Source organism: Peromyscus californicus, unplaced genomic scaffold (genome assembly GCF_007827085.1).
Source record: "Peromyscus californicus insignis strain IS unplaced genomic scaffold, ASM782708v3 Scaffold_3__1_contigs__length_106647218, whole genome shotgun sequence".
Taxonomy (NCBI): Eukaryota; Metazoa; Chordata; class Mammalia; order Rodentia; family Cricetidae; genus Peromyscus; species Peromyscus californicus.
The window spans coordinates 14,647,939-14,673,065 of NW_026294551.1; the positions used below are offsets into that span (position 1 = coordinate 14,647,939).

The 25,127-nt window shown below is 46.7% G+C and overlaps 1 protein-coding gene across 2 annotated transcripts in view; it reads left to right on the forward strand.

Moving 5' to 3' along the window:
- Prkca (protein kinase C alpha) overlaps positions 1 to 25,127 on the forward strand; it is a 410,921-nt gene that overhangs the window by 362,626 nt on the left and 23,168 nt on the right. For both annotated transcript variants that reach the window (XM_052759458.1, XM_052759459.1), the window contains 4 exons: positions 116 to 207; positions 3,181 to 3,243; positions 4,385 to 4,523; positions 18,569 to 18,649. In XM_052759458.1, coding sequence (XP_052615418.1) covers positions 116 to 207; positions 3,181 to 3,243; positions 4,385 to 4,523; positions 18,569 to 18,649 — 375 coding nt within the window. The remainder of the gene's footprint in view (positions 1 to 115; positions 208 to 3,180; positions 3,244 to 4,384; positions 4,524 to 18,568; positions 18,650 to 25,127) is intronic.

Below are 25,127 nucleotides of genomic sequence, written 5' to 3' on the forward strand. Positions count from 1 at the left end.
AGTGCCCCACAACATAGCAACCTGCCAGTGCCACCCCATATTTGATAATGAGAAAGCAAAGCAGATCAGTTCTGCCACGGAGGAGCCCTACTCACGTGTGAACCTTGGTCTACAGGACCGGCTTTACTTCGTCATGGAATATGTCAACGGTGGGGACCTCATGTACCACATTCAGCAAGTAGGGAAATTTAAGGAACCACAAGCAGTGTGAGTATTTTTTTATTTTTATTAATATTGTGTTTTGTTTTGTTTGAGTCCTATAATTTAGACAGCCTAATACTCCCAACTTGAAACTCCTTCTGGAGAAAATGTCCAAGGGTAAGTCTTATCACTTGGATCTGAGCACTAAAACTTCCCAGAGTAGCAGACACACAGACAGGACCCATGTATAATAAATATTTCTAAGGGCCAGTTAATTCTATTCTCAGAAAATAGAACATTCTGGTACCCCCCTCCCAATCACCTACTAATATCCCTTTAGATGGAATACTTCACCATTAATTGAGTGGACGGTAATTCATACTCACTATGCATCCAGCAAGAGTGTAAAAGCAATGTGAGGCCCAGCCCTTGGGGAGCCCACACCCTCACATGGCATTTGGAAAAGCCATCCAACAATCTTAACACATTGCTGAAGCTGTACAAGTATACAGAGGGTACCACTAATACCCCAGAATTGGAGTATAAGTATATTAGAAGGTACCACTAATACCCCAGAATTGGAGCACAAGTATACAGAGGGTACCACTAATACCCCAGAATTGGAGTATAAGCATATTAGAAGGTACCACTAATACCCCAGAATTGGAACACAAGTATACAGAGGGTACCACTAATGCCCCAGAATTGTAGCACAAGTATACAGAAGGTACCACTAATACCCCAGAATTGGAACACAAGTATACAGAAGGTACCACTAATACCCAGAATTGGAACACAAGTATACAGAGTGTACCACTAATACCCTAGAATCAAAATAGAAGTGTACAGAGGGTACCACTAATACCCCAGAATTGGAGTACAAGTGTACAGAGGGTACCACTAGTACCCCAGAATTGGAGCACAAGTGTACAGAGGGTACCACTAGTACCCCAGAATTGGAGCACAAGTGTATAGAGGGTACCACTAGTACCCCAGAATTGGAGTACAAGTATACAGAGGGTACCACTAGTACCCCAGAATTGGAGCACAAGTATACAGAGGGTACCACTAGTACCCCAGAATTGGAGAGGGGGAGCAGCACATAACTGGGGAATACCCGCAACAGAGGTGAGGGCACCTTCCAAGAGAAGGATGAGAAGGATGAGATGGGGAGCCGAGTCCAGGCAGTGGCCTGCAGTTCAGGCGATGTGAGGTGGGGAGGGGCTGGGGGGATGTATGTAGAGTCTGCTGGGAGGGCAGCTGAGGAAGATAACAGAGAGAAAGGCCTGATCCCATGGAAGGTCTCACAGAGCCCACTGGCTGAGGAAAGAAGACGGGGCTGGTGCAAGGGGACCTGTGGGAACCTGCAGGGAAGAATCGGAGCTGGAATTAGGCCTTTATCTTTAACGTACATTCTATAAGAAGAAAAGCAAAAGGTGGTGACTTGGGCAAGAGAAGGAAACCTCTTTAAGTGACATCCTTGGGCTGGGATGAGGACAGCTGTTGAGGAAGAAGGACACCAAGGGAAGACTCAGAAGCTTATCTCAGAGCCTCACAGTGGGATGCTCCTTACCTGCAGGGGGAATGCAGGGGCAGAGAAATGGGCCCCAGGTGGAAGTGGGTGGAGGAGGGGACATAGACTCCTACACCATCGCCTGTCTCACATCCAGGGCGTCTGCAACTTGAACAGAAGCAAACTGAGCAGAGAGCCGTTTTCCATACCTAGATGCAGAGGGAGAGTGGGCCTGACCCATTAGTCAGCAAATGGAAATGGGGTTGGGGCCTGTGTGCGATATGAAACATAGTCAGAGGAATCCAGGGCCTGTGTGGGATAATCTGCTCTAGAAAGATTAACTGGAGGCAGACAGGGAGCTCTTTAATCGCAAGCTTTAAAAAATATCAAGGGGTCTTTTTCTGCTTTTATTTCTACTAAGAAGCAAATGCATTTTTACACCTGCCTTTATCCCTTCTTTATACATCACAGAGCATTAAGATGCTCGCATTGTAAAATAAAGCTCGGAAGCCCAGAGCCAGAAAAGTAGAGGTAGCAGGATGGCCACCTTGTGTTACCAAGCTACTGGATGGCACCTCATCTGATACCATTCTGCTTGTGCTGCAGAAAAGTTAAAAATGTAGGAAATGTGAAAAATAACACAAAAATCACCTGTGACCCTCTCTCCTCTCTCCTCTCTCCCCCGCCCTGTCCCAGCCTCCCATGCCAGCCCTGAGAGGTGGCCCCACTGCAGCCACTGTGTTTAGTTTAAGCCTCCAGGAATGTATTTACCCTGGTGTGGACTTGTGGCTCCTTGGACTTCAAAGGCTCCCCAGTGCTATGCAGATTTTAAAACATTGTTCTACATTTAATCTGAGTTCCAGATATTAACCTATTAATGATTTTGAAGTGATGGTAATGACTGTTTTTATTATGAATTATTTAAAAGGGCAAACTCAGGCATGAATCATGGCGCGTGCTCCATTTATTCCATTGGGCACTTCGCTAAGTAATAAATGGGAATGCAGCTAATGCATTCAGCAGCACGGGGCTTTGTCTTTGGGGAGTGGATGCATTCTCAAACAGCAAAACCTACTTCATCCACGTGTTAGAGAATCGAAACTTTTCCCACGCCACCACACTCCTGACACAGAAGAGTCTCACAAGTATTCACTCCTTAAACTGTTATATTAGAAATTAATGTGTAGGGAGTAAATGAGCTGCTCACTTTCCACAGTCAAGAAAAATAAGTCTGTCTCGTTGGCGTGATGGAGAGACAAGCGGAACCAGCTATGGAATGCACATGTGCAGGGTGATCTCAGAGAGCTCTAGGTTCTCTCTCTCAATCTCTCTCTCTCTCTCTCTCTCTCTCTCTCTCTCTCTCTCTCTCTCTCTCTCTCTCTCACACACACACACACACACACACACACACACACACACACACCTTCCATCTCCCATCTCTCATCTCTCTAATGCCCAAACTTGAGTCAAAGAAGTATCCAGAAAGCTCCCAAAGCCAGATGTCTGAAGCACACTTTCTTTTGCAGATTCTACGCAGCGGAGATCTCCATTGGACTGTTCTTCCTTCACAAAAGAGGAATCATTTACAGGTGTGTCTTGGAGCTCTTCCTGCAGCCTTTGTGGGCAGGGGACTGATTCTGTGATGGGAACTTGAGACTTGCTGAGCCTCTTCCTCCTCTGTAGCCTCAGGCAAACAAGAACCGCTTTTTGATTTCTAGTCTCCTTTCAGCTTGTCACATTTTCCGCTCCGCTGGCAGCACCTTCCTCTGCCTTTTATTTGAATGGAGGACAGAGAGCAACAGAAAGTAGACTGCCATTCTAGATACTCAGCAGGAGAAGGACATGGGAGCTGGGGAGAGAGGAAAGCAAGCGGGGACTACTGAATTAATGCTTTGGGGTTTCGGCGAAAATATTGTATCAAAAAAGAAAGTAGCCGGGCGGTGGTGGCGCACGCCTTTAATCCCAGCACTCGGGAGGCAGAGGCAGGCGGATCTCTGTGAGTTCGAGGCCAGCCTGGTCTACAGCGCGAGATCCAGGAAAGGCGCAAAGCTACACAGAGAAACCCTGTCTCGAAAAAACCAAAAAAAAAAAAAAAGAAAGTATCTTGCCGGGCAGTGGTGGCGCATGCCTTTAATCCCAGCACTCGGGAGGCAGAGGCAGGCATCTCTCTGTGAGTTCGATACCAGCCTGGGCTACAGAGTGAGTTCCAGGACAGGCTCCAAAGCTACACAGAGAAACCCTGTCTCAAAAAACCAAAAAAAAAAAGAAAGAGAGAAAAGAAAAGAAAAAAGAAAAAAAAAGAAAGTATCTTGAATAATTAAGAAGACATTGGCAGGCAGGATAGAGGATACATGGAAGGTAGCTCTAAACCTGTCACTTGGGAAACCTAGCTGTGTGTCTATGTCCCCTCTTCTGTGTAGGATATTAATAAATCAAATGCCTGGTATCACCCCAAACCTGATAATTTGGAATCCCTGGATTTGTAGCCACAGATATGATTGGGAATCAGTAATTCAACCATTTATCATTCACTTGGCATTTAAATACCTACCATATCCCAGGTTCTGGAGAAAGAAAGACACAGTAATTCTTTGACATCTGGTCTCCAGGGACTTACCACATGAGTGCCACTGAGATGGCGGCTAGGCAAACATCCTTCTATTTCCCCAGCTGCAAGCAAATTAAGTCATGTCCTGGGACGGCCCCTGACATTCACCTGCTTCCTTTCAGGGATCTGAAGCTGGACAACGTCATGCTGGATTCAGAAGGACATATCAAGATCGCTGATTTCGGCATGTGCAAGGAGCACATGATGGATGGAGTCACGACTAGGACCTTCTGTGGGACTCCCGATTACATCGCCCCAGAGGTAAGAGTCCCCAGTTGTTGTTTTCAGTCTGCAGACACATGCCCTCCAGAGAATACGAGGTCGTGTGTGGGCTGTGACCACAGAGTGAGCTAAAGTAGACAAACCATGCTCAAACAGGGGAAAGAAACAGGCATGTCCATCTCACCTAGCGAGGCCGTGTTCTGTTTCACCGAACTTCTGATTTTGTCCTGCGTACCTGTGAGGCAGTCACATGATAAACTGTTTACCTTCCATGCCTGTGGTCATAATAATTTCAGAGACACTGGAATTGGGGGGATTTGCTTGGTTCCATGGTTTGTATGTGCAATAGGTACCATGGTGTTGTGATTCTCTATTATGTGACTGAAGAAATCGATTTCCTAGTTCGTGAAACTTCCTATATGCTAATGAGACAGTTGGCCATAGCCCTGGGCCATCGTGTAGCCATGTTCTGTCCACACACAGCCCCATCAAAACTGAAGTCTTTTCCCACCTGGGCTCCATAGTGGTGAGAATTTGGGTTCATGGTGGTCCAGCCTCAGCTCTCCACAGAGCCACTGTCGGCATACCCCACATCTGTTCAACCCAGTGCCCATGAGTTTATCTCAGATAACAAGAAAGGTAAGAAAGATAAGCTCAGAAGCCAGATCAATGTGAGCTTTAAGCTTGGCTGTTATCTATAGGCTGCAGGGACTCTGCGGGAAGTTTCTTAATCTCTGTACCCTCCCCACTTTCTTCAAGCAAGTTAGTGACAGCAAGAAGTGAAATGAGAGACATGAGAATAGCCAGAGACCCTCACACTGCAACATGCTGTTGCCCTGGAGAGAGTCAGTACTCCTCAGGGAAGCTGAGCTTTTCTTTGTAGTATAGCCTACAACAGACTTTCGTTATAAATTCAATTTTTAAATTACATTTACTTGTGTATGCACATGATCATGACACCCATATAGAAGTCAGAGAGGTGGGGCCCAGGGGTAGAATTTGGGTCATCCGTCTTGGCAGCAAAAGCCTTACCTACTGAGTCATCTAGCTGGCTGCAGAAATTCAAACTGTGAATGACATGGCCAAGGGTGATGTTATCTTGATATGTAACTGATTAGGATCTCCTTCCTGGGGGACCCAGTCATTACTACCTCCAGCCATGCTATGAACTTACATAATCACATTTTTCAAATGTGGATAATAAAGAGATGGTAGAGTAAAAATTACAGTCTTGAGTGCAGTATGCTTTCTGAATGCTCCTACTGGCTAACAGGTATGGAGAGGACTCTGGGTAGGATCCCACCAGATGCCAGGATGCTTGATGACAAAGGGTGGCAGCAGTGTGTCTAGGGATGAAGGTGGCTTTGAACTTCCTTTCCATTAAGACCAGGCCTCTGCTGATCAAACCCATGGCTTCTCATGTCTGCAACACCTGAACTATCTGTTCTCATCAGGGATGACACTTAAAGATGAAGTTGTCTATATAGTTAAGCTTTGTCCATTTGAGTGATTTTTTTCTCCTGTTCATTATAGGAATGTCCTATTGCTACTGTAACCAACAACCATGAACTTAGTAGTTTGTATTAATTTAGGGGCTTGGGGTGCAGCTTGATGTTAAAATGCTTGTCTAGCATGCACAAGCCCTGGGCTCAACCTAGCAACCTAGTGCCACACATACATACATATATACATACATACATACATACATACATATACATACATACATACATACAAAGTGTTAATGCAAAGTTCTAATGTTCAAAGTTCAATATCAATCTTTCTGGAGTTTTTTTACTTGTATATACATTCTAACTATAAATGTTAAATGAGAAGGTAGTCACCATCATGGCTTCTTAGCATCCTCAGAGTGATGAGGACTCTGACCACATGGTGTTAGGATTCTAATCTAGGAAGATGCAGTTGATGGGGTTAAAAAAGCATGGTTGGTTCCATGGTTTGTATACATAATAAGGGCCATATTAGGGTAGACCATTCAACTTTTCCTACTTCTGCAAGCTGTATGCATTGGCTTGTAGAAGCTTCTATGCCTTGGCTCATAGTGTTTTCTTCCACCTTCCTCGAAGCAACAGCATCTTCTGATCACTGTGGCTTTTCCAACTCCAACCCTCCTCTTCCCACAACAGTTCCTGTGATTATCACATCCCTCAAATTGTCTAGATTCGTCTCCACATCTCTAGACCTCAAGTTGCATCTGAAAATTCCTTACTATGGAAGATATATTCACAGGTTTTGAGGATTCGTACCTGGACATCTTTAGTAGAGGAATACCTTCAGTTGCACATACTCATTTTGATGACACTTTCTACTACCAAACACACTTAAGCACATTCTAAGCATACTTTGGGAATTTGGGGCCTCTTCATACACAGAGAATAATGTGTACATGCTGTGGGTACCTTGGTTTCTGAAGCCTCCATTCTTCAGTTCTCTGATGAGCAGCAATAAAGGTTGCAACCACTGTGTATTGCCTACTGTGAACCAGGTACCTCGAACATAGCCCCTACCCTACCACCACCCCCTCACACCTTAGTCCTCAAGGCAAATCCCTTGAGAGGTGTTAGCATCAAGCCTTCCTTCACATGAAGTGACTAAGGCCTTAGAAATATATCTAAAGCTAAATTGCTAAGAAATGCTAGAATTAGGCACCAACCCCACAAACAAACCATCTCCAGACCTCTACACCACTCACATTAAGCAGTAGCTCATGTGCACAGACTGCATTCTTATCTGTTTCCTTGGGATAGGGTCCTGCTGCATAGTCCAGTGTGATGCTTAGTTTTTAATTGTCAACTTGGCACAATCTAGAATCCCCTAGGACTGTGGTTGTCAACCTTCCTAATGCTGTGACTCTTTAACACAGTTTTTCATACTGTGGTGACCCCCAACCATAAAATTATTTCATTGCTACTTCAGAACTGTAATTTTGATACTGTTATGAATTGTAATGTAAATATCTGTTATAAAGAATACCTGATATGTGACCCCTGTTTGGGAGTCATGACCCACAGGTTGAGAACCATTGCCCTAGATGAGCTTCTCAATGAGGGATTGTCTAGATCAACTTGTGCTGTGAGCATGCCCATGGAAGATTATCTTGATTATGCTAATCGATATGGGAAGACCCAATGCATGGTGGGTGGTCCTGTTCTCTAGGTTTGGGTCCTGGGACTATATGAAAGTGGAGAAGACAACCAAGATATGCAGGCATCCATTCTCTGCTGTTGACTGTGGGTGTGGCTCTGTTTCAAGTTCCTTCTGCCTCCACTTCCCCACAGTGACAGACTGGAACCTGGAACTCTGCTAAAATAAACCCTTTCTCCCCTAAGCTGCTTCTTGTCAGGGTGTATTATGGCCACAACCAAACAGGTAACTAGGACACCCAGGCTGCTTCCTTTCTTACCCCCTCCCCTGCCCCATGCTGTGATTCAGGCAGGGCCACCATGCCCAGCACTGGCTTCCTTACCCCCTCCCCAATCCCAGGCTGTGATTACCTACCCATGCCCAGCACCGGCTCACATTCTAGAAACTCACTGTGCCAAGTGTGATGCCTCCAGGGCTCCCTGCCCTTCAGTGCTGACAGCTCAGGAGAGGAAACACCCTGGGAGCCACAGCTATGTCCAGCTTTCTCTCACTGTCCAGTTGACTCTCACTGAAAATGTAGGCAATGCAGCCTGGGAAAATCAGTTGCCACCAGGTCCCCTCCCAGCCTCTACTCGTCTGACATACTTGGCCCCAAGAATATTTAGTGTTTTGGGAAAAACCAAATAGGTTCAAGGTTTCAGAATTCGCTCAAAGGTTAAACTAATTTTATCATCTGTGTAAATCTTCCTGCCAGGCAGAAGCAAAATAATTATCTTAGATGGCATTTTCCCTAATAGGCGAAGCAAAGATTGAAATATTTATGGCTATTTGTTCAAAAACCTTGAAATCAATTCATACTGTAGCGTCTCCCTAATGGGTAAAGATGGGTCAAGGCAAAAAATGTCACTCACAGATACAACTTGAGAGTAAAGATGAAAAGCCACGGAAGAGCTACTAATCAGAAAATAATTCTAGAAGCTGCATGAGCAGGAGTCTCCTTGCTCCAACATGCCAAGAATTCTCTGGGTCCATAAGAGTCCTTGAGAAAACTAGTCACAAGACTCTTAAGTACCAGCGTGAGAGGCGTGGCTCAGAGTCCAGAGGCACCCTCTGAGATGTTCGGGTTCTTGTGTCATTGAACGAAGTAGTAGACCAGGGATATGCAGACAATGATAGATGTAGCGACCATTTATGGAGAAAGAGGGGGGCTCTTGAGAAGGAAGTAGTTCAGAGAGCTGGGAAGAGTGCGAAGCTCAGAGGCCACGCAGGACCACAAGAGTCTCGTTCTCATGAGTCTTTAGTCCCCATCCTCTGCAAGTCATCTACACAGGCCCGCCCTCTTGGATGCTTGGAGATCCTGGGCCTGTTTCCTTCACAGAGATTGTTTCCTTATTTGGAGCCGCTCTAGGAGGGCTCTTGCACCTTCTCTCCCATTCGTTTCTTTCCTATCAATCTTGATGCCTTGTTTGGGAGAAAGGCGATTTAAAATGCCTACCTCACCAGCGACATCTTCTTCCCTCCTTCCGTGAAGGAAATGACTAGCCAGTGTCCTTCTGTGTACTCCTGCTGCAGTGGGATTTATAGTGTGTCACACATGGGACATCCACAGGCCTCGCTAGCGCAGGGGGATGCGCTAAGTGGGAAGAGCAGCTCTCCCATGATGTGTTGGCTCTGTCCCAAGGCCCCTGAGCACATCTTGATCCGTGTATTGAGGTCCTGTGACTTGCCCAGGACCACACACCTGGTTACAGGCAAAGTTAGATTTGGATGTGGACCCTGAACCTCCTGACCCAGAGCCCATACATTTTTTTTTTCATGTATTACATCCTCTCTAGAGTCATAGGAGAAAGGCAATTTAAAATGAGCATTTAGGGGCTGGGCAGATGGCTGGGTGGGTAAAGTGCTTGTTGTTTAAGCATGCAGACCTGAGTTCAGATCCCCAGCACCTGTGTATAGGCCAACCACAGTCACACACTTCTATAATGCTAGTGATGAAGGGACAGGGACAGGGGGATCCTAGGGGCTTTAGGCCAGCTAGTCTAACTATATATCTGAGCTCTAGGTTTAGTGAGAGAGCCTGACTCAATCATATGAAGAGAGATTGAGGACCAGTGTTGACCTCTGACCTCCACAGGCACATACACACACAGGTTAGTGCATGCACACACACACACACACACACACACACACACACACACACACACACACACACACACGCACGCACATGCAAGCACACAGTGGGGGAGGGATGAATAATAAATATACTTTTACATAATATTTTTATTGATTATTTGGAAATTTCACATAAGGCACCCCGATCACATTTACTTCCCAGTCCTCCCAGGTCCAACCCCACCCTTGTGACCTCCCCCAAGGAAAGGCTGTGAAAAGGTATAGACAATTAAAAGAAAAAAATTACAAATCTCAGTGAGAAAACAGCTCTTGCGGTCTCCGCAGCCAAGCAGTCAGGCAGTAAATTGGCACTTGGCTAACAGAGAAAGGCGATATAAGAGCGAAGCCAAGCGACTGCAAGCCTCCTCCAGCTGCCGTGGACTGTGGGCCCCAGGCCTGGCCTTAAGAAAAAAGGCGCTTGATTAAAGAAAGAAAATGATAAACCCAGCGAGGCTCTGTTTCTGTCAGAGGCCAGTTTCTCTCTCTGTGGGGTCACAGTCCAGAGACTCCGGCACTGGAGAGAAAAGGAATCTGTGCTTTCCCTCAGAGAAAGGCTTAAAAGAGCCCGAATCAAGCTTTCCTCGGGTATCTTCCTTAAATTGTGTGATTCTCCTGGGAACATCTGTGGATTATGTAGGGTACATGACCTCATGTCTTCTATTGCCTGCCTGCAACCCTCATCTCCTAACTCCCTGCCTCAGAGCCCATCCACTCTGCCTCATTCTCTGCAGCCTTTGGTACCCTCTGTGCTGTTGTGCCCGAGAAGACAGTGTGCCTCTTCCGCCCCATCGTCCCCTCCCAGTGACCTTCAGAAAGGACCAGGTCCCAGTGGGTTCGCTTCTCTTTGAGGGCAAGCATGCCATTTTGCTGTTTGATCCAGTCATCAATTCTGCCTTGCACATAAGGAAATGATGCAGAGATTTGGTTCATTTTTCCCAAGGCCCCAATGGCTCTGCACCCAGGGCTGGGCAGCTTTCCCCTGCAGTGCCCACTGTCCTGAGAAGCAGAGAATTGCAGCTTCCACCTCAGCTGACACCCTGAGCACCCATCACACCCCCACAGAAGCCTGTGAGGCCTGTGAGCTGCTCTCACAGGCACAGCTCGTTTCCAGCACCCAGAGGACACTCTGTTGTTCCCTCTGGGTACTCACTCTGTTGTTCCCTCTGGGTACTCGGGGACCTACATTAATTGGCTCTTCATTTAGAGGTTGATTTAAATCCTGTGAAAATGGGCCAGGGCTTTCTGAGCTGTATTTTACCTCTTCCTCTGTGAAATTGCCTAAGTGATGGTGGGGAGGAAGTGGGTGTCTCAAGAGCCATAACCAACATTTGTTCATTTCCTCAGTGGTCCTCTTGCTCACACCTGGCGCCTCATTTAATTCCTACACCCATCCACTAGTGCTCTGAGGGTGGTTGTGCTTTCTCTGGTTCACATAGGAAAAAGAGATGTGGAGAGGGGCAGTGGCCTACCCAAGGCTCACAGATAGCAAGAGGGACCTGGCCAATCAGCAGCCCCTTCTCTGTGCACATTCCTCCCTGTTCTTCCCAAACACAGCTCCAAAGAACTGCTGGACATGAGATCTCACAGCTCTGGAAAACCTTTGTTCTGACTAAAAAGCTCTTACAGACACAAACCTCATCCCTAACTTTCCTTTCGAGTCTTTACTAAGTTACTGTGTTCTGAAGTGCAGTTAACATTTTGAGTGGTTCTCTGGGGAGTCCCTGTGCTGGTCCTGCAGGTGAATACTGGGCAGTGAATTCCAAAAGGCAGATGCTGCCCAGATCCATGTAGGAGCCACCTGCAGAGAAGCCACCGAGATCCTGACAATGCGTTTGATTTCGGACTCACTGGTTTCTGCCCTGTGTCGCCCTGTGCAATCTTAACATCCACCACTGAAGACAGACTTCTGGTCAGCTTCAGACTGTTGTATTCCTTCCCATTTGTTAGATCCTTGCTATAACCTGCTCTTTTAAGAACGTAGTGTGACATCTGTAAAAAGGGATCATCATAATTTCTTCCTCAAAGTACAGCTTTCAGCACTGAGTTTGACTTGAACGAACTTGTCCTGACTCAGAAGAAGCAATCCCTAAACCCATGTCTGTTGCTTGTCAGTTGCTTCTATTCTGTCTAGTGTAACCAACTCAAATGAGCGTGTGCACAGAGGCCAGAGGAGGACATCTGGTGCCTTGCTATGTCACTTTCGGGTTTATGCCCTTGGCAGGATCTCTCACTGAACCTGGAGCTACGCTGGTGACCAGCAATTCCTAGCAATCCTCCTGTCTATGCCTCCCCCAGCACTAGGATTATGAGCCCATAAAAGGTTTTGTGGTGGGGAGGGGCTGAGGGTAAAACTCAGGTCCTCATGTTGTCATAGCGAATGTCCCTCCCTTTGGATTGGAAAATGATTCCCATCCCAATAGACATAGACACATCCTGTTCTCTTCAGTCATAAGCAGAAGCATCATTTTTGTCTTAATGGAAAACATATTATTTTGACCCTGTATTTCCTAGTCTTCCACCTCTGGTCATATCCGTTGTTCTCATATAATGTATTTCTTCTTCTGGAGATTTCAAACATTACAAGTATTTCTCATATAATGTTCTAATATCTGTGATCAGAGATATTACATTTCCAAGTATTCATTTCACATCCATCTCCCCAGTTAGAGCCGTTATCCCTGAAGTCTAGCAGGATGCCCACCCAAAGTTGTGACCTGTCAGCCATAAATGGTGACAGAGAAGGAGGGAGTGGGAGGTATCACTGTAACAGGAACTCATGCAGTTGCTTGAAGGTAGGGCGTGTGTGTGTGTGTGTGTGTGTGTGTGTGTGTGTGTGTGTGTGTGTGTATCTTTTGTGGTCACTTCTGTGTCCCATGCTGTAAGTAGTGTCTGACACATAGTTAGCTAGCATTTGTTGAGGGACTGAATTGAAAGGGTTAATGTTAATTTGAATGTCCAGGTGGCAGTAGTCAGTTCAGAGTGTTCAGTGTGTGTTCTGAGGACTGCCTCTCATGACGGAGTGTTTCCTCTCTCCTCCCTTGAGCCAGGTTGACTTTATTGCCCTGAATACCTTTCACCCACATGCCTAGGGGCCAGTTCTTATTTCTGATGCCAGGCACTGTGGATGGCATGTACTACAGTTACCTGACATAAGCACATTGGAGTGTGCACAATGCCATCTTATCCCTACCACATACTCGCCAGGCATGGCTGGGATTCCAGGATCACAGCTGGGGAAAGCCAGCAATTGTGAACACCTTGCCCAAGGACACTTAGCCCCTGTAGGCAGAGCTGGTCCCCAGCAGATGGACTTGGAGCCCTCTCACCCCGGTATGTTTCCCATTGAGTGTTGAGCTTGGATGGGTCATTGGAGTGGAGTTTCAGTGGGAAGCCTCACCCTTGCCCTGCTACAGTGTCTCCTGCGTATCACCCTCTAGTCTCAGGCCTGGTGCAGCTGAAGGGAACAGTCAGGAGCCCCGAGGATGTTCCCTGACCTTACAGATTGACAAGCCTGCAAACCTCAAGCAAGCACTTTTCTTCAGAACCCTGAAGACACTCTACATCATCTCCAAGCCCTTTCCAGTCTTAGCATCCCGGCCAGCCTGAAGGCCTTTTAACTTTATACACGGGAGTCAGGTGGGCCTATGATCTACTCAATTCTCCAAGAAAGCCTTATGTGTCTACCCAGGACTGAGTGAGGCCTTGATGCTGGTGCAGAGGTCGGTCCCCTGTGGTGGGTATGGTCTCCGTGAGGGGGAATCCGGGCTTGGGTGAGGCTGAAAACCATCTCAGGAGCTGCCTGGCCCTCAGGTACAGTGAGTGAGTAAAGGAGAAGGATCGGAACTTGGGGTCCAAACAGGACATCCAGGGGACCCCGGCAGGCCTGCCTGCCTCCTTCCTGGAGCTGCTGCTTGAACAGGTAGCCAGTGTTTTTGATGGTCTGCGTTCCCTCCTTTGGAATTTATGGTGGTTTTCAAAACAACCATAACTCTTCCACCAAAATAAAATATTTTTACTTTTGAAAAAAAGGAGGACTGTCTTTTGTTTCCTTGAGAATAAAAAGACATGAACACGTTTTATGGATGCAGACTATTATTTTTCCAATGGCAGCTTGGAAAGAGCCTGTGTGTGTGTGTGTGTGTGTGTGTGTGTGTGTGGTGTGTGTGTGTGTGTGTGTGTGTGTGTGTGTTCAGACCTTTCACTTATTTAAGAATGTACCCTGGACAGTCAGTAGATGTTATACAAAAATAAGATAGGGGTCCAGTTCAAGCCTATGAACCAGCAGAACCAACTGTCTTCACACTCTGTGGAATTACAGGGTCCATAGGCAGAATGCCAGAAGCATGGAGGGCAGAGTACTTTCCCAGCTGCTTGGCGCAGCTTGACATCAACCACCTCTACCAAGCTGACTTTCCCAAGAGATGTCTAGGAAACCGCCCTAAGCCAGAATAAGCAGTATCTTCAAATGGTCAAAGTGAAGCCGTTGAAGTCATCTGAATGACCAAGGATTGTGTCCAACCTTGCCACTGACTAGCTGTATAATCCTGAGCAAGCTCCACACCTCTGTCTGCCTCAGTTCTTTTTCTTTAAAATAGACCTCAGAAGGTCTCGATGAATTAACAGATGAAGACCCTAGCCTGTGGTGGTGACATTGGTCATGCCCTTGTTACTTCCAGTCTTGTCCCACAGTGTCCCCAAGCTCTGCCATCTCTGACCTGTCAGAAGTCAGACATCGTCTGAAAGTGTCCACTACTCCGGGATGCCTTTAAGCCAGTAGCCTTGGCAGAGGGGAGAAGGCTGGGTGGCCCTCAACCAATGGTCTTCCGGTAGCCCTCACTGAGCCCATTGGCCTGATGGGAAATGAGAAGCCACCCCCTGATGCTTTGATGCCCTGGTCCTGTGCCCGTTCTGGAAGAAAGCCTATTCATACCTCACTTTTACAAGACAGGCAGCCATTTGTAACATCCTGACAGTCCCCCAAGCAATTGGCTCATATACATATAATCACAGTGATCATAGTGACAAATAGCTGTAAAAGGAATGACAGTGGCCCCGGTCGGGGTCTGTCTTCAAAGCCAAAGTTCAACCTCCCATGTGCTGCAGGGAAACCTGCCAACTCTAGACCCTCTTGCCAAGCTGGCCTCCTTTTGTGAGCTGCCCCATTATGGGAAGCCAAATTGCCATGGCAGCCCCTGGCCCTGGGCCTCGGCATATCAGGCAGCCCAAGCTTGGCTGTAAGCCTCCCTTGGTCCACAAGTGCCAGAGGCACCTGCATCTGTCCCCATTGGTGATGGACCCAAGAGACTCTCATAGCTGTTCTGTGCTCTCTCAACCTAGTCTTCAGCTCGGAGCTGGAATCCCGAGGCCAATGTGAGCCAGAGAACCTAAGTGAACTGTAGAGATTGGTAGACTCTGTGGGCCCAGAACCATCACCGTCCAGTGAAAATGAAGAGCCAATCACAGCTGCACTTAGCAGGCATGATTTTAATGGTCACAAAAGAAACAGATGAGGTTGATTTTGTTATATCTTATTTAACCCAGTATGCCCAAAGTTAAAAAATTGCAAAGGAGCTATTTTCCTTTTTTTTATGAAATTATCAAAATCTTATAACTACTTTACACCTAGAGACATCTCAGTTCAGACTGGCCATATCTCATATGCTTAGTAAACACATGGCTAATGGCCACTGGACAGCATGGCTCTTGACAGCATCCCAGATCTGTGGGTCTGACCGCTGGCCCTCAAGAAGGGCTCCCTAGTTACTGCTTCCCTTTCTGCCTGGGGTTTTGGTTCATTAGAGATGTTTATTCATAGCAGTAGACCCTTGAGGGCAAGTGTGCTTTACTGTGGAAAGGAAGTTCTGATGCTGAGGTTGCACACTGTACCCCGGAACTGAGATCATCTGGTGTGCAAGCCGAGGATGACACTGATGAACTTCTCGGAGAAGGAGGGCATGGGCTGCCTTCCAAATGTCACCTTCTTATTACAACTGACAGCACGGCTGTGCCCAGAGTGACTGTGATCCTGGTCTGGTGGCTGAGCAGGTGACTCAGCTGGGCCAACAATGCAATGCGTAAAAGAAAAGCCATTGGCATTTGACATTCTGCTTTTGTAGACCTTGGAGAAGGGAGAGGGTGTTATCAGCAGGGGCCATGGGAGTTTAATGCTTCAGAAATAGAGTGAGCTGGGCCCGAGTGATGGGGAGAAGGGAGAAAAAAACTCTGTAGGTAACTGTGACCTTTAGGAGCTGTAGTTCTGTGTGAAGAGAAACTGAATTCCCACACCCTCCGGCAGCTTTCTAGAATCAGACATGACTTAGACCATGTGAACATGACTTAGCACCATGTGAACACAGGAGTCTGACTGATGGACCTACTCGGGTATTCATGGCATATAGAATATGAACTAAACGGTTGCCTTGCATGGTGACACATGCTAATATCCCAGCAGTTAAGAGGCTATGAGTTGGAGGCCAGCCTAGACTGCAAAGTAGCAAGACCCTGAAATGAAATAAAGTCTAAATTCCTTATTTATCTAGCTACTTTCTGGGTTCAACATCAGCTCCACGGGACAGTGAGTAACACAGATTATAGGAATTGGCTTTGTATGCCGAGGATAGCAGTTTATGCAACTACTTTTAAAACATCATTATACTACCATACTTTAAACCATTTAAAATTATTCCCCTTTAGGCTGATCTTCAATACCCTTTGATAATATTTTATCAAGTCCAGCATAGATATATTTGAAAGCCAAAAAATTCTCTTTTAAAAATAGGAACCAGCATTCAAAAACCACTTAATCATTAAGTGGGTTTGGCAAGTCTGTTAACTTTCTGAGCCTGTTTTCCCATCTATAAAATGAGAATTGTTGTGTCTCTCCATCATGCAGCATGAGAAGATGTACATAAAGTGTTCCACATGTAGTAGTTCAGCAAGTAGACTTTCACTCTCCAAAGAGGGTTTTTATTGCTGTTTGGTCCAGACAGAAAAGGTGAAGAAAAGGTGAGGTAGCAATTTGTTAGTAGTGGGGTAACTGAGTCTAGTCACTGGTGTCTTGGTCTCTTACCACTGTGGAGGTCTGCTCACCACTAGCCAGCAGAGATCAGGCAGCCCTTCTCTGTCTTGCATTAAGACATCCAGACCATGAGTATCCAGAATCACAGTGTGCCAGGACACAAATGAGCCTGTAAATGCCTCAACCAGGAAGTCAAATATCATGTCCTCTCTCCATCCATTACCCAGTTCTATTTAAAAGTTTAAATGTTTAACCATCAAAGGATATACTAAACAAAACATAAGACATTGATGAATTGTGATGAGCATTTATAAAAATTAAAGCAGAGGATACATATCCTTAAGGTATAAAGAACTTTCATTAATCAATATAAAAATGTCCCTGTAGTCTGTGTGAGGGGACACACACTGTCCTTTCTACAGTGTATCCCTAGCACTTCCCATAGTCTCCAAAAGAATGAATGGATGGGCCTGTCAATCAGGATAATCAGGCAGTTTACTAAAAAGAGAAGCACAGGTGTCTAATTCCCATGTGAATAAAATGGAAATAAAAAGACTATTGAAATATCACTTTCAGTCATCAAATTGGCACTCTGGGAAACAATGACAGTGAGTGCTTTTGGTGAGAATTCAAGGACACAGACTCAACTCTTTTGCTGCCCATCGGGATGCATTGTGGTACCCTGCAAGCAGTCTGGCAGTATGTCCAAAGCTCTACTTCTGAATCAAAAAGAACTATTTTGACCCAACAATTCTACTCACAGGAATTTGTCCTGCAGAAATAATCAAAGGTTTTTGCAGAGATGTTCATGGCCTACTATTTTTTTAAAATGTTGTATTATGAATGTTTTGCCCACATGTATGTCTGTGTACCACTCACTTGCCTGGTGCCCATGGAGAACAGAAAAGGAGGTCGGACACCCTGGAACTGGAATTGCAGACATTTGTGAGGTACCCTGTGGGTGCTGGGAATCGAGCCTGGATCCTCTGCAAGAGGAACAAGTGTTCTTAACCACTGAGCCATCTCTCCAGGTCCCCATGCTCTACTGTTGAATAAATTAACTAACTATAGGCTAGCAGGTTGGCATGATCCTATTTATAAATTCTCTTATTAGTTAATTCTTATTGAGACTAACAGCCACCAGGGATAAATCAGTAAAAATTAACTTACTGATCGTCACCATGCTATCCATAAACTAACCATTGTGTAGTCATTCAAAAGTATGTGACCTCTCTTGATGTAATTCTTTTAGGATTTATTTATCTTATATGTGTGTGCTCCTGAGTGTATGTGCGCCATGTACATGCAGGTGCCTGCAGAGGCCAGAAGAGGGCATCAGATCCCTTGGAACTGTAGTTTCAGACAATTCTAACTACCTGATGTGGGTTCTGGGAGCCAAACCTGGGTCCTCTGCAAGAGCAATAAGTGTTCATAATCCCTGAGCCATCTCTCCAGCTCCCTCTTATGTTTTTTAACCATTAAATCTAACTCACTGTCTAAATATTTTTCACCACAAGGGTAAGTAGATCTACCTTCAGACAGTCAGTAACATCTCCAAGTGAATCCACAAGAGGAATCCCGAAACAAGATTTGGGTGGTGTATCCTAGAATGGCAGTTCTCATTGTACCCCTTTGAAGGGTCCTTTTCCTTGTCCCTCTGTGTCGAGCAGAATTTACCACCACCTCATTTGCAAGAGCTGAATTTACATGCCTACCTGCTTGACTTAACCTCTCCTGACAGGAGCTCTTTGAGTTACTGCGACATGTGACTGATGTGTTTGTTTTCACACAGATAATTGCTTATCAGCCGTATGGAAAATCTGTGGACTGGTGGGCGTACGGTGTGCTGCTGTATGAGATGCTCGCCGGGCAGGTAATGTTTCACTACATATTTGCATTTGTTTGTTGCTGTTGCGTGGGGTGTGACTTCCACTCAACAGAGGCAGTGATGGCAGGACAGTGTGGCAAATGTGGCTCTAAATCCCTGACCCAGGGACAGAGGGAGAAAAACTCCAAAGAGTAGATGATGTGCTCCTGATCATAGAAACTCCAAATGTAAAGTAGCAGCCTAGAATGTGGACAAGGTAGGTACCATGCTGGAGGGTGGACACGGTAGTCACCATGCTGGAGTGTGGACACGGTAGCCACCATGCTGGAGTGTGGACACGTAGCCACCATGCTGGAGTGTGGACACGTAGGCACCATGCTGGAGTGTGGACATGGTAGTCACCATGCTGGAGTGTGGACATGGTAGACACCATGCTGGAGTGTGGACACGTAGCCACCATGCTGGAGTATGGACACGTAGGCACCATGCTGGAGTGTGGACACGGTAGACACCATGCTGGAGTGGGGACACGGTAGTCACCATGCTGGAGTGTGGACACGGTAGTCACCATGCTGGAGTGTGGACACGGTAGACACCATGCTGGAGTGTGGACACGGTAGACACCATGCTGGAGTGTGGACACGGTAGACACCATGCTGGAGTGTGGACACAGTAGTCACCATGCTGGAGTGTGGACACAGTAGACACCATGCTGGAGTGTGGACACATAGGCGCCATGCTGGAGTGTGGACACGTAGGCGCCATGCTGGAGTGTGGACATGTAGGTGCCATGCTGGAGTGTGGACACGGTAGACACCATGGTGGAGTGTGGACACATAGGCACCATGTCAGTGTGGACACGTAGGCACCATGCTGGAGTGTGGACACAGTAGACACCATGCTGGAGTGTGGACACGTAGGCACCATGCTGGAATGTGGACATATAGGCACCATGCTGGAGTGTGGACACGTAGGCGCCATGCTGGAGTGTGGACACATAGGCACCATGCTGGAGTGTGGACACGGTAGTCACCATGCTGGAGTGTGGACACGTAGGCACCATGCTGGAGTATGGACACGTAGGCACCATGCTGGAGTGTGGACACAGTAGTCACCATGCTGGAGTGAGGACATGTAGACACCATGGTGGAGTGTGGACACGTAGGCACCATGTCAGAGTGTGGACACATAGGCACCATGCTGGAGTGTGGACACAGTAGTCACCATGCTGGAGTGTGGACACGTAGGCACCATGCTGGAGTGTGGACACAGTAGACACCATGCTGGAGTGTGGACACGTAGGCACCATGCTGGAGTGTGGACACAGTAGACACCATGCTGGAGTGTGGACACGTAGGCACCATGCTGGAGTGTGGACACAGTAGACACCATGCTGGAGTGTGGACACGTAGGCACCATGCTGGAGTGTGGACACAGTAGACACCATGCTGGAGTGTGGACACGTAGGCACCATGCTGGAGTGTGGACACGTAGGCACCATGCTGGAGTGTGGACACGGTAGCCACTGTGAATTTTTCAGGATCTCAGAACTGGCATTGGCTTGTAGTTCCCTATAAGTTGATCAACAAAAATCATCCCAGCCATTGATTATGACTTATTATTAAAGGAAGAAGCCAGTGAAACTCGCTGGTAGCCTCTTCCTATCCCCTCCTTTCTCACTGTTGGCAATGCAGTATCCTTTTCACCCAAGTCCAGCAAGGCCAAACTTCCTGTTTTAAAAAGGCAAGTTAGATTTCACTTTAGATGTGACTCTTACCTGAGAAACAAGTGTGTTGCCTCGCATGGCACTTCCCCATGCAATGTCTTCAACAACTCAGCCACTGCAATCCATCCTGACTGCTTTAATCAACAGCCCCCAGATCTCAGTGGCTGCCTCCCACTCTCCATATGGTCCTCTGCACCCAGCAGAGGTAGCAGATGAGGAAGGTGAGTCCGAGGACAGCTTTCTCCTGTCCTTCCTCTCTGCTGTGGTTGAGGGTCTCTCAGCCCTCCACTGACACACCTCATTTCAGCCAGTGATGAAGAGAGAATGAAGTGGGGGAACAGACACAGGGAACACTTTAGAACGAGGCCTAAGTGACAGCGGTCACCCCTGCCCATGTGGCACAGGCCATTTGACTCTCCCTGTCCGCAGAGTGGGCTGGGATGCAGCGCTGTCTGAGAGCTTGGCTGGAGGGAGTGGTTTGGTCAAGCCTTGAGGATCTCTGACTTTATTCCTGCCTTAGTCACTTTTCTATTGCTGTGATAAGACATCATGACCAAGGCAATTATGAAAGAGTTTAATTTGGGGCTTAGAGTTCATGACCATCATCATGGGGAGCATGGCGGCCCACAGGCAGGCATGGTGCTGGAGCAGTAGCTGAGAGCTGAGATCATTACCTACAAGTAAGAGGCAAAGAGAGCTAACTGGGAATGGAAAAGCCCACCCCTGGTGTCACACCTGCTCCTTCAAGGCCACAGCTCCCATTCCTTCCCGAAAGTTCCACCAGCTGAGAATCAAATATTCAAACATATGAGCCTATGGGGGCCTTCTTCGGATCACCACAACAATTCTGCTGTTGGCTTTTATTTTAATTCCTAGAACTCTGAGCTGGGCCTGGGGACCTTGACCTTAGAGCCAAGAATCTTAATAATCAAGAATGGACAGAAATGCCCATGCTAAACACAGAGACATACATTTCTGGGGAGAAAATGCCCACCATTCTGAGATGGTCCATTCATCGGCCATAATTTATTTACACACTGAATGCTTCCTATGTACAGTGAGGACAGAATAAACGGAAGTCCTCACCTTCATGCAGCTCACAGCTTAGAGAAGGAGAGAGACAATAGACTAGTTAGATGAGGAAGATGTGTGTTAGTGATACACCAAGAGAAAAAAGCATGTAGCCTTGTGTAAGAACCAAAGGGAAACTGCCAGTGAGGTTGGGGCATGGTAAGAGAGGGGGAGATCTTCTGGCCATGTGAACACAGTTGTCATCTCAAGACTTTTACTCCATGACAGGAAGCCTGTCCTTTATGTCTCTGTCATTATCTCATATCTAGGAGACACTTAAAAATTTTTTAACTATGGAAAAATGCAAACACCTGCCCGCATTTGGTCAGTATTCCCCAGTCTGTTAAGATTTGAGTGACCTAGAAAGAGTGGTTTGTTTGTTTATTCAGGTCCCCTCCCCCCTCGAATCTGAGCCTTCCTCTTGGGTGGAATGCTTCAGTGCATAAACACAGAAAAGCAGGTTATGCAGACTCACTGTTCTGTGGCACACAAATAGGGAAGCATGGGTCCTGTGCTTGAAGTCAGCTTCCCCTCTTGAACATTTTGACAACAAAATTTGGTTGTGAATTCCCAGCCACCTGGGAGCCTTGCTGACCAGGTAGACAAAGTAAAGTCTAGGCCCCTCTCTGATCATGAGTGTTGAGCCCTCAAGTCCAGAGACATACCCTGCCTTCATCACAAGTCACATTTACGTGTGCCAGCCAGTAAAATCATCCGGGCAGAGACACGGGCTGGGTTTCTAAGGGCACTCACCCCATTTTCCAAGAGCATCCGTGCCTTGACTCCTTATTGGCTGACAGAAGACTGGGGTTTCAGAACAGCCTGCAGCGAAGTCCTCTCTGTCTCCTCTCCTTCCTCCCATCTCTCCTCCCTCTTCCCCCTCCCCACCAAAGTGCCTGCCTTCTTCTCCAGGACTTGCTAGGCTGCATTCTCTAGTGAGGAGCCTGGGAACTAAATCTTCCTTGGGCTCCGTGGTGGCGACAAAAGACTCGCCAGATCAGGAAGGTACTGTTCGTTTCGGCTCACAGCGCTCGGGGGCTCAGAGGTCATCATGGTAGATGCTGGAGGCCGCTGGTCACATTGCAGCCAGTCAGAAAGCAGAGAGAGGTGATGACTGCTGCTTCGCTGGCTTTCTCATCTCTGTTCCTTCCTGGACCTCAGCCCATGGGCTATTGACACCGACATTTGGGGAAGGTCTTCCCACATCAGTTAACCAAGTCTAGACACGTGTTTCCATAGTGATTCTGAATCTCATCAAATTGATGAAATGAACCATCACAGGCCTTGTATGCACACCCTGAGAGGGTATCCAGGCCTTCCAAGGAACGCCCCATTCCCACACCTGGAGCTTCTGTGCACCTTCTGGCCTATTCCCCGTGCTTCTCAGAGCCACTCAGCCTGCCTTGCATGCATCTCTCAAAGTCTCAATTTTGGATTGAAAAGGGTGATCGTCCTCAAAAATGACACCTGCAAGGTTTCCAACATGCTAGTGCCATGCTGGGCACAGGCCACAACCTTCATTCCATGCTTCTTCACCTGGCTGCCTACAAATAGCAAACAGAGTTCCAATCAGAGCCTAGCAAAGTAAAGTGAATTCCTGGTGTGTCTGTGACTCAGCCATGGGTGTCACTCAAACCCACAGCGGTAGGGACTCAGCAACAAGAGTAGATAGATATAGGCACTGAGAAGGAAGATCCATTATGAGCATGTCTGAAGGGTTAGGCACTAAATTTGTCTTCCTGAACTATAGAAGGCTAAAGATGAGCAGGACAAGGTGGCTGGTTGCAGTTGTATGCGCCTTTGGCTTATCAGTTGTCAGCAGCCAAGTGGGCCCATTAAGTCTGAATAGCCTGAGTCTGTATCCAGTTTCTGGACAGCTTGACAAACATAATTGCTTGGGGGAGGGCATTAATAGTGCTCATGTGGCCCTCTGATGAGCACATTTCGACTCCAAGTGTTCGCAGTGTTTGTCATAAGGGGACCGGCTCTCTCCTCTCAGTGTTCTTTTCTTTCCAGAACAGTTTATTAGCACTGGGTGCTTCATCTCAGTAATTGGACCTTCAGCCCAAATGGTGTGTGTGTGTGTGTGTGTGTGTGTGTGTGTGTGTGTGTGTGTGTGTGTGTGTGTGTGTGTGTGTCCCCAGGTCCTCAGCAATCTGCAAATCAACATGGAAGGGCCCTTACCCACTGCCTGTTAGGAAGTGATTCATGAACCATTCTGTACTGTGGGAATCATCACCTCATTTGTCTGATTAAAGCTCAGAGCTCTCAGAGTAGGATGTGGGGTACAACACGTTCAGAAATTTTTCTTTACACAAACCTGAGACTTGTTAATGGGGAGCTGAGCTCAGAACATTGCGTCCAGATTTGTAGACATTTAAAAATAGCCGAAGGAGTAGGGGCAGTGGGGGAAAGAAGCAATCTGAAATGGTCAGGTACGAGGCAGATTTGCCCACATTGTAGTAGCTGGTCTTATTAGAAAGGAAGATAGATGTAATTATAACCTGTCTGCTCTGACCTGCCTTCAGCACCAAGGCCTGAGAGCAGGAAATTATCTATAAAGAGGCCCCGGGGTGAGCTAAAGAGTCCTAGCAAGAACACAAACATGCTCACATCCTTTGGCATATAATCCCACACCTGGGATGTTGTTCCTCAGAAATAATTCAGAGGAGAAAGGAGCAGGCATGCACAGAGATCTTTCGACTAGTATTCTACGATTCTAGTTATTAGAATGCAGTGTTGGAAGCAATTCTGAATGCACCCAAGGACCCATGAATCCATCTGAAGAAGTTGGTGACTCTCTGGCTCTGCATGGGAACACTGCTGGCTACCAAGAAAAATGTGTTTGCAGCAGTCAGAAAAACAGAGAATTCAGATTAAGTGTCTTATTTGAAAATAATATGAGAAACACTGAGAATCCATGAAAAAAATAAAAGGATATTTGTGTGTAGGTATGACAGGGAAACTATACCCATGAAATATCTACAATATGACTACTTTTGAACAATGACAATACCAGTCAACATGCCATTGGGCATGGGGAAGTCACATAGGACACCACTCCAGATGAAGTTATAGGTGATTAACAACTGCTGAGAGAGGGGGAATTAGTCTTCCCTAGAGATGAGCACCCTATATAGTCATCTAATCCCAAATGGTCAGCCCCCCCCCAAATACTCACACAGCAACACTAAGTGGACTCAGTAGCTTGAATTTATATATTTATTCACATACATACAGACAGACAGACAGAGAGACAGACATGTGTTTTCCTGGCATTATCTTAAAGTCTATATAGTGATGTGTACGTTTTATGTATGCATGTGTGCATACATATGTGTACCTGCCTATGTGTATGTGAGTGTTGCATATGCATGTGTGTATGTATGGAGGCCAGAGGTTACCACAGGTGTCTTTATTGGTTGCTTTCTACTTTATCTTTTGAGATCAGGTCTCCCATGGAATCTGGAGCTCACTGATTAGGCTAGCAAGCCTATCCAGGGATTCTCCTGTCTCTGCCTCACAGTTCTGAAATTACAGGCATGCACCACCATGTTCTGCTTCTTTAAACATGTGTTCTGGGGTCCAAATTCAAGTCCTCATGTTTGCATGGCATACACTTTATCACCTGAGCCATCTCCCTAGTCCCATAATAGTTTCCAATAATGAGTCAAAGACCTACAAATAATCTAGCTTATCTGGACTCAAAACTCGAAGGCTTTGTTG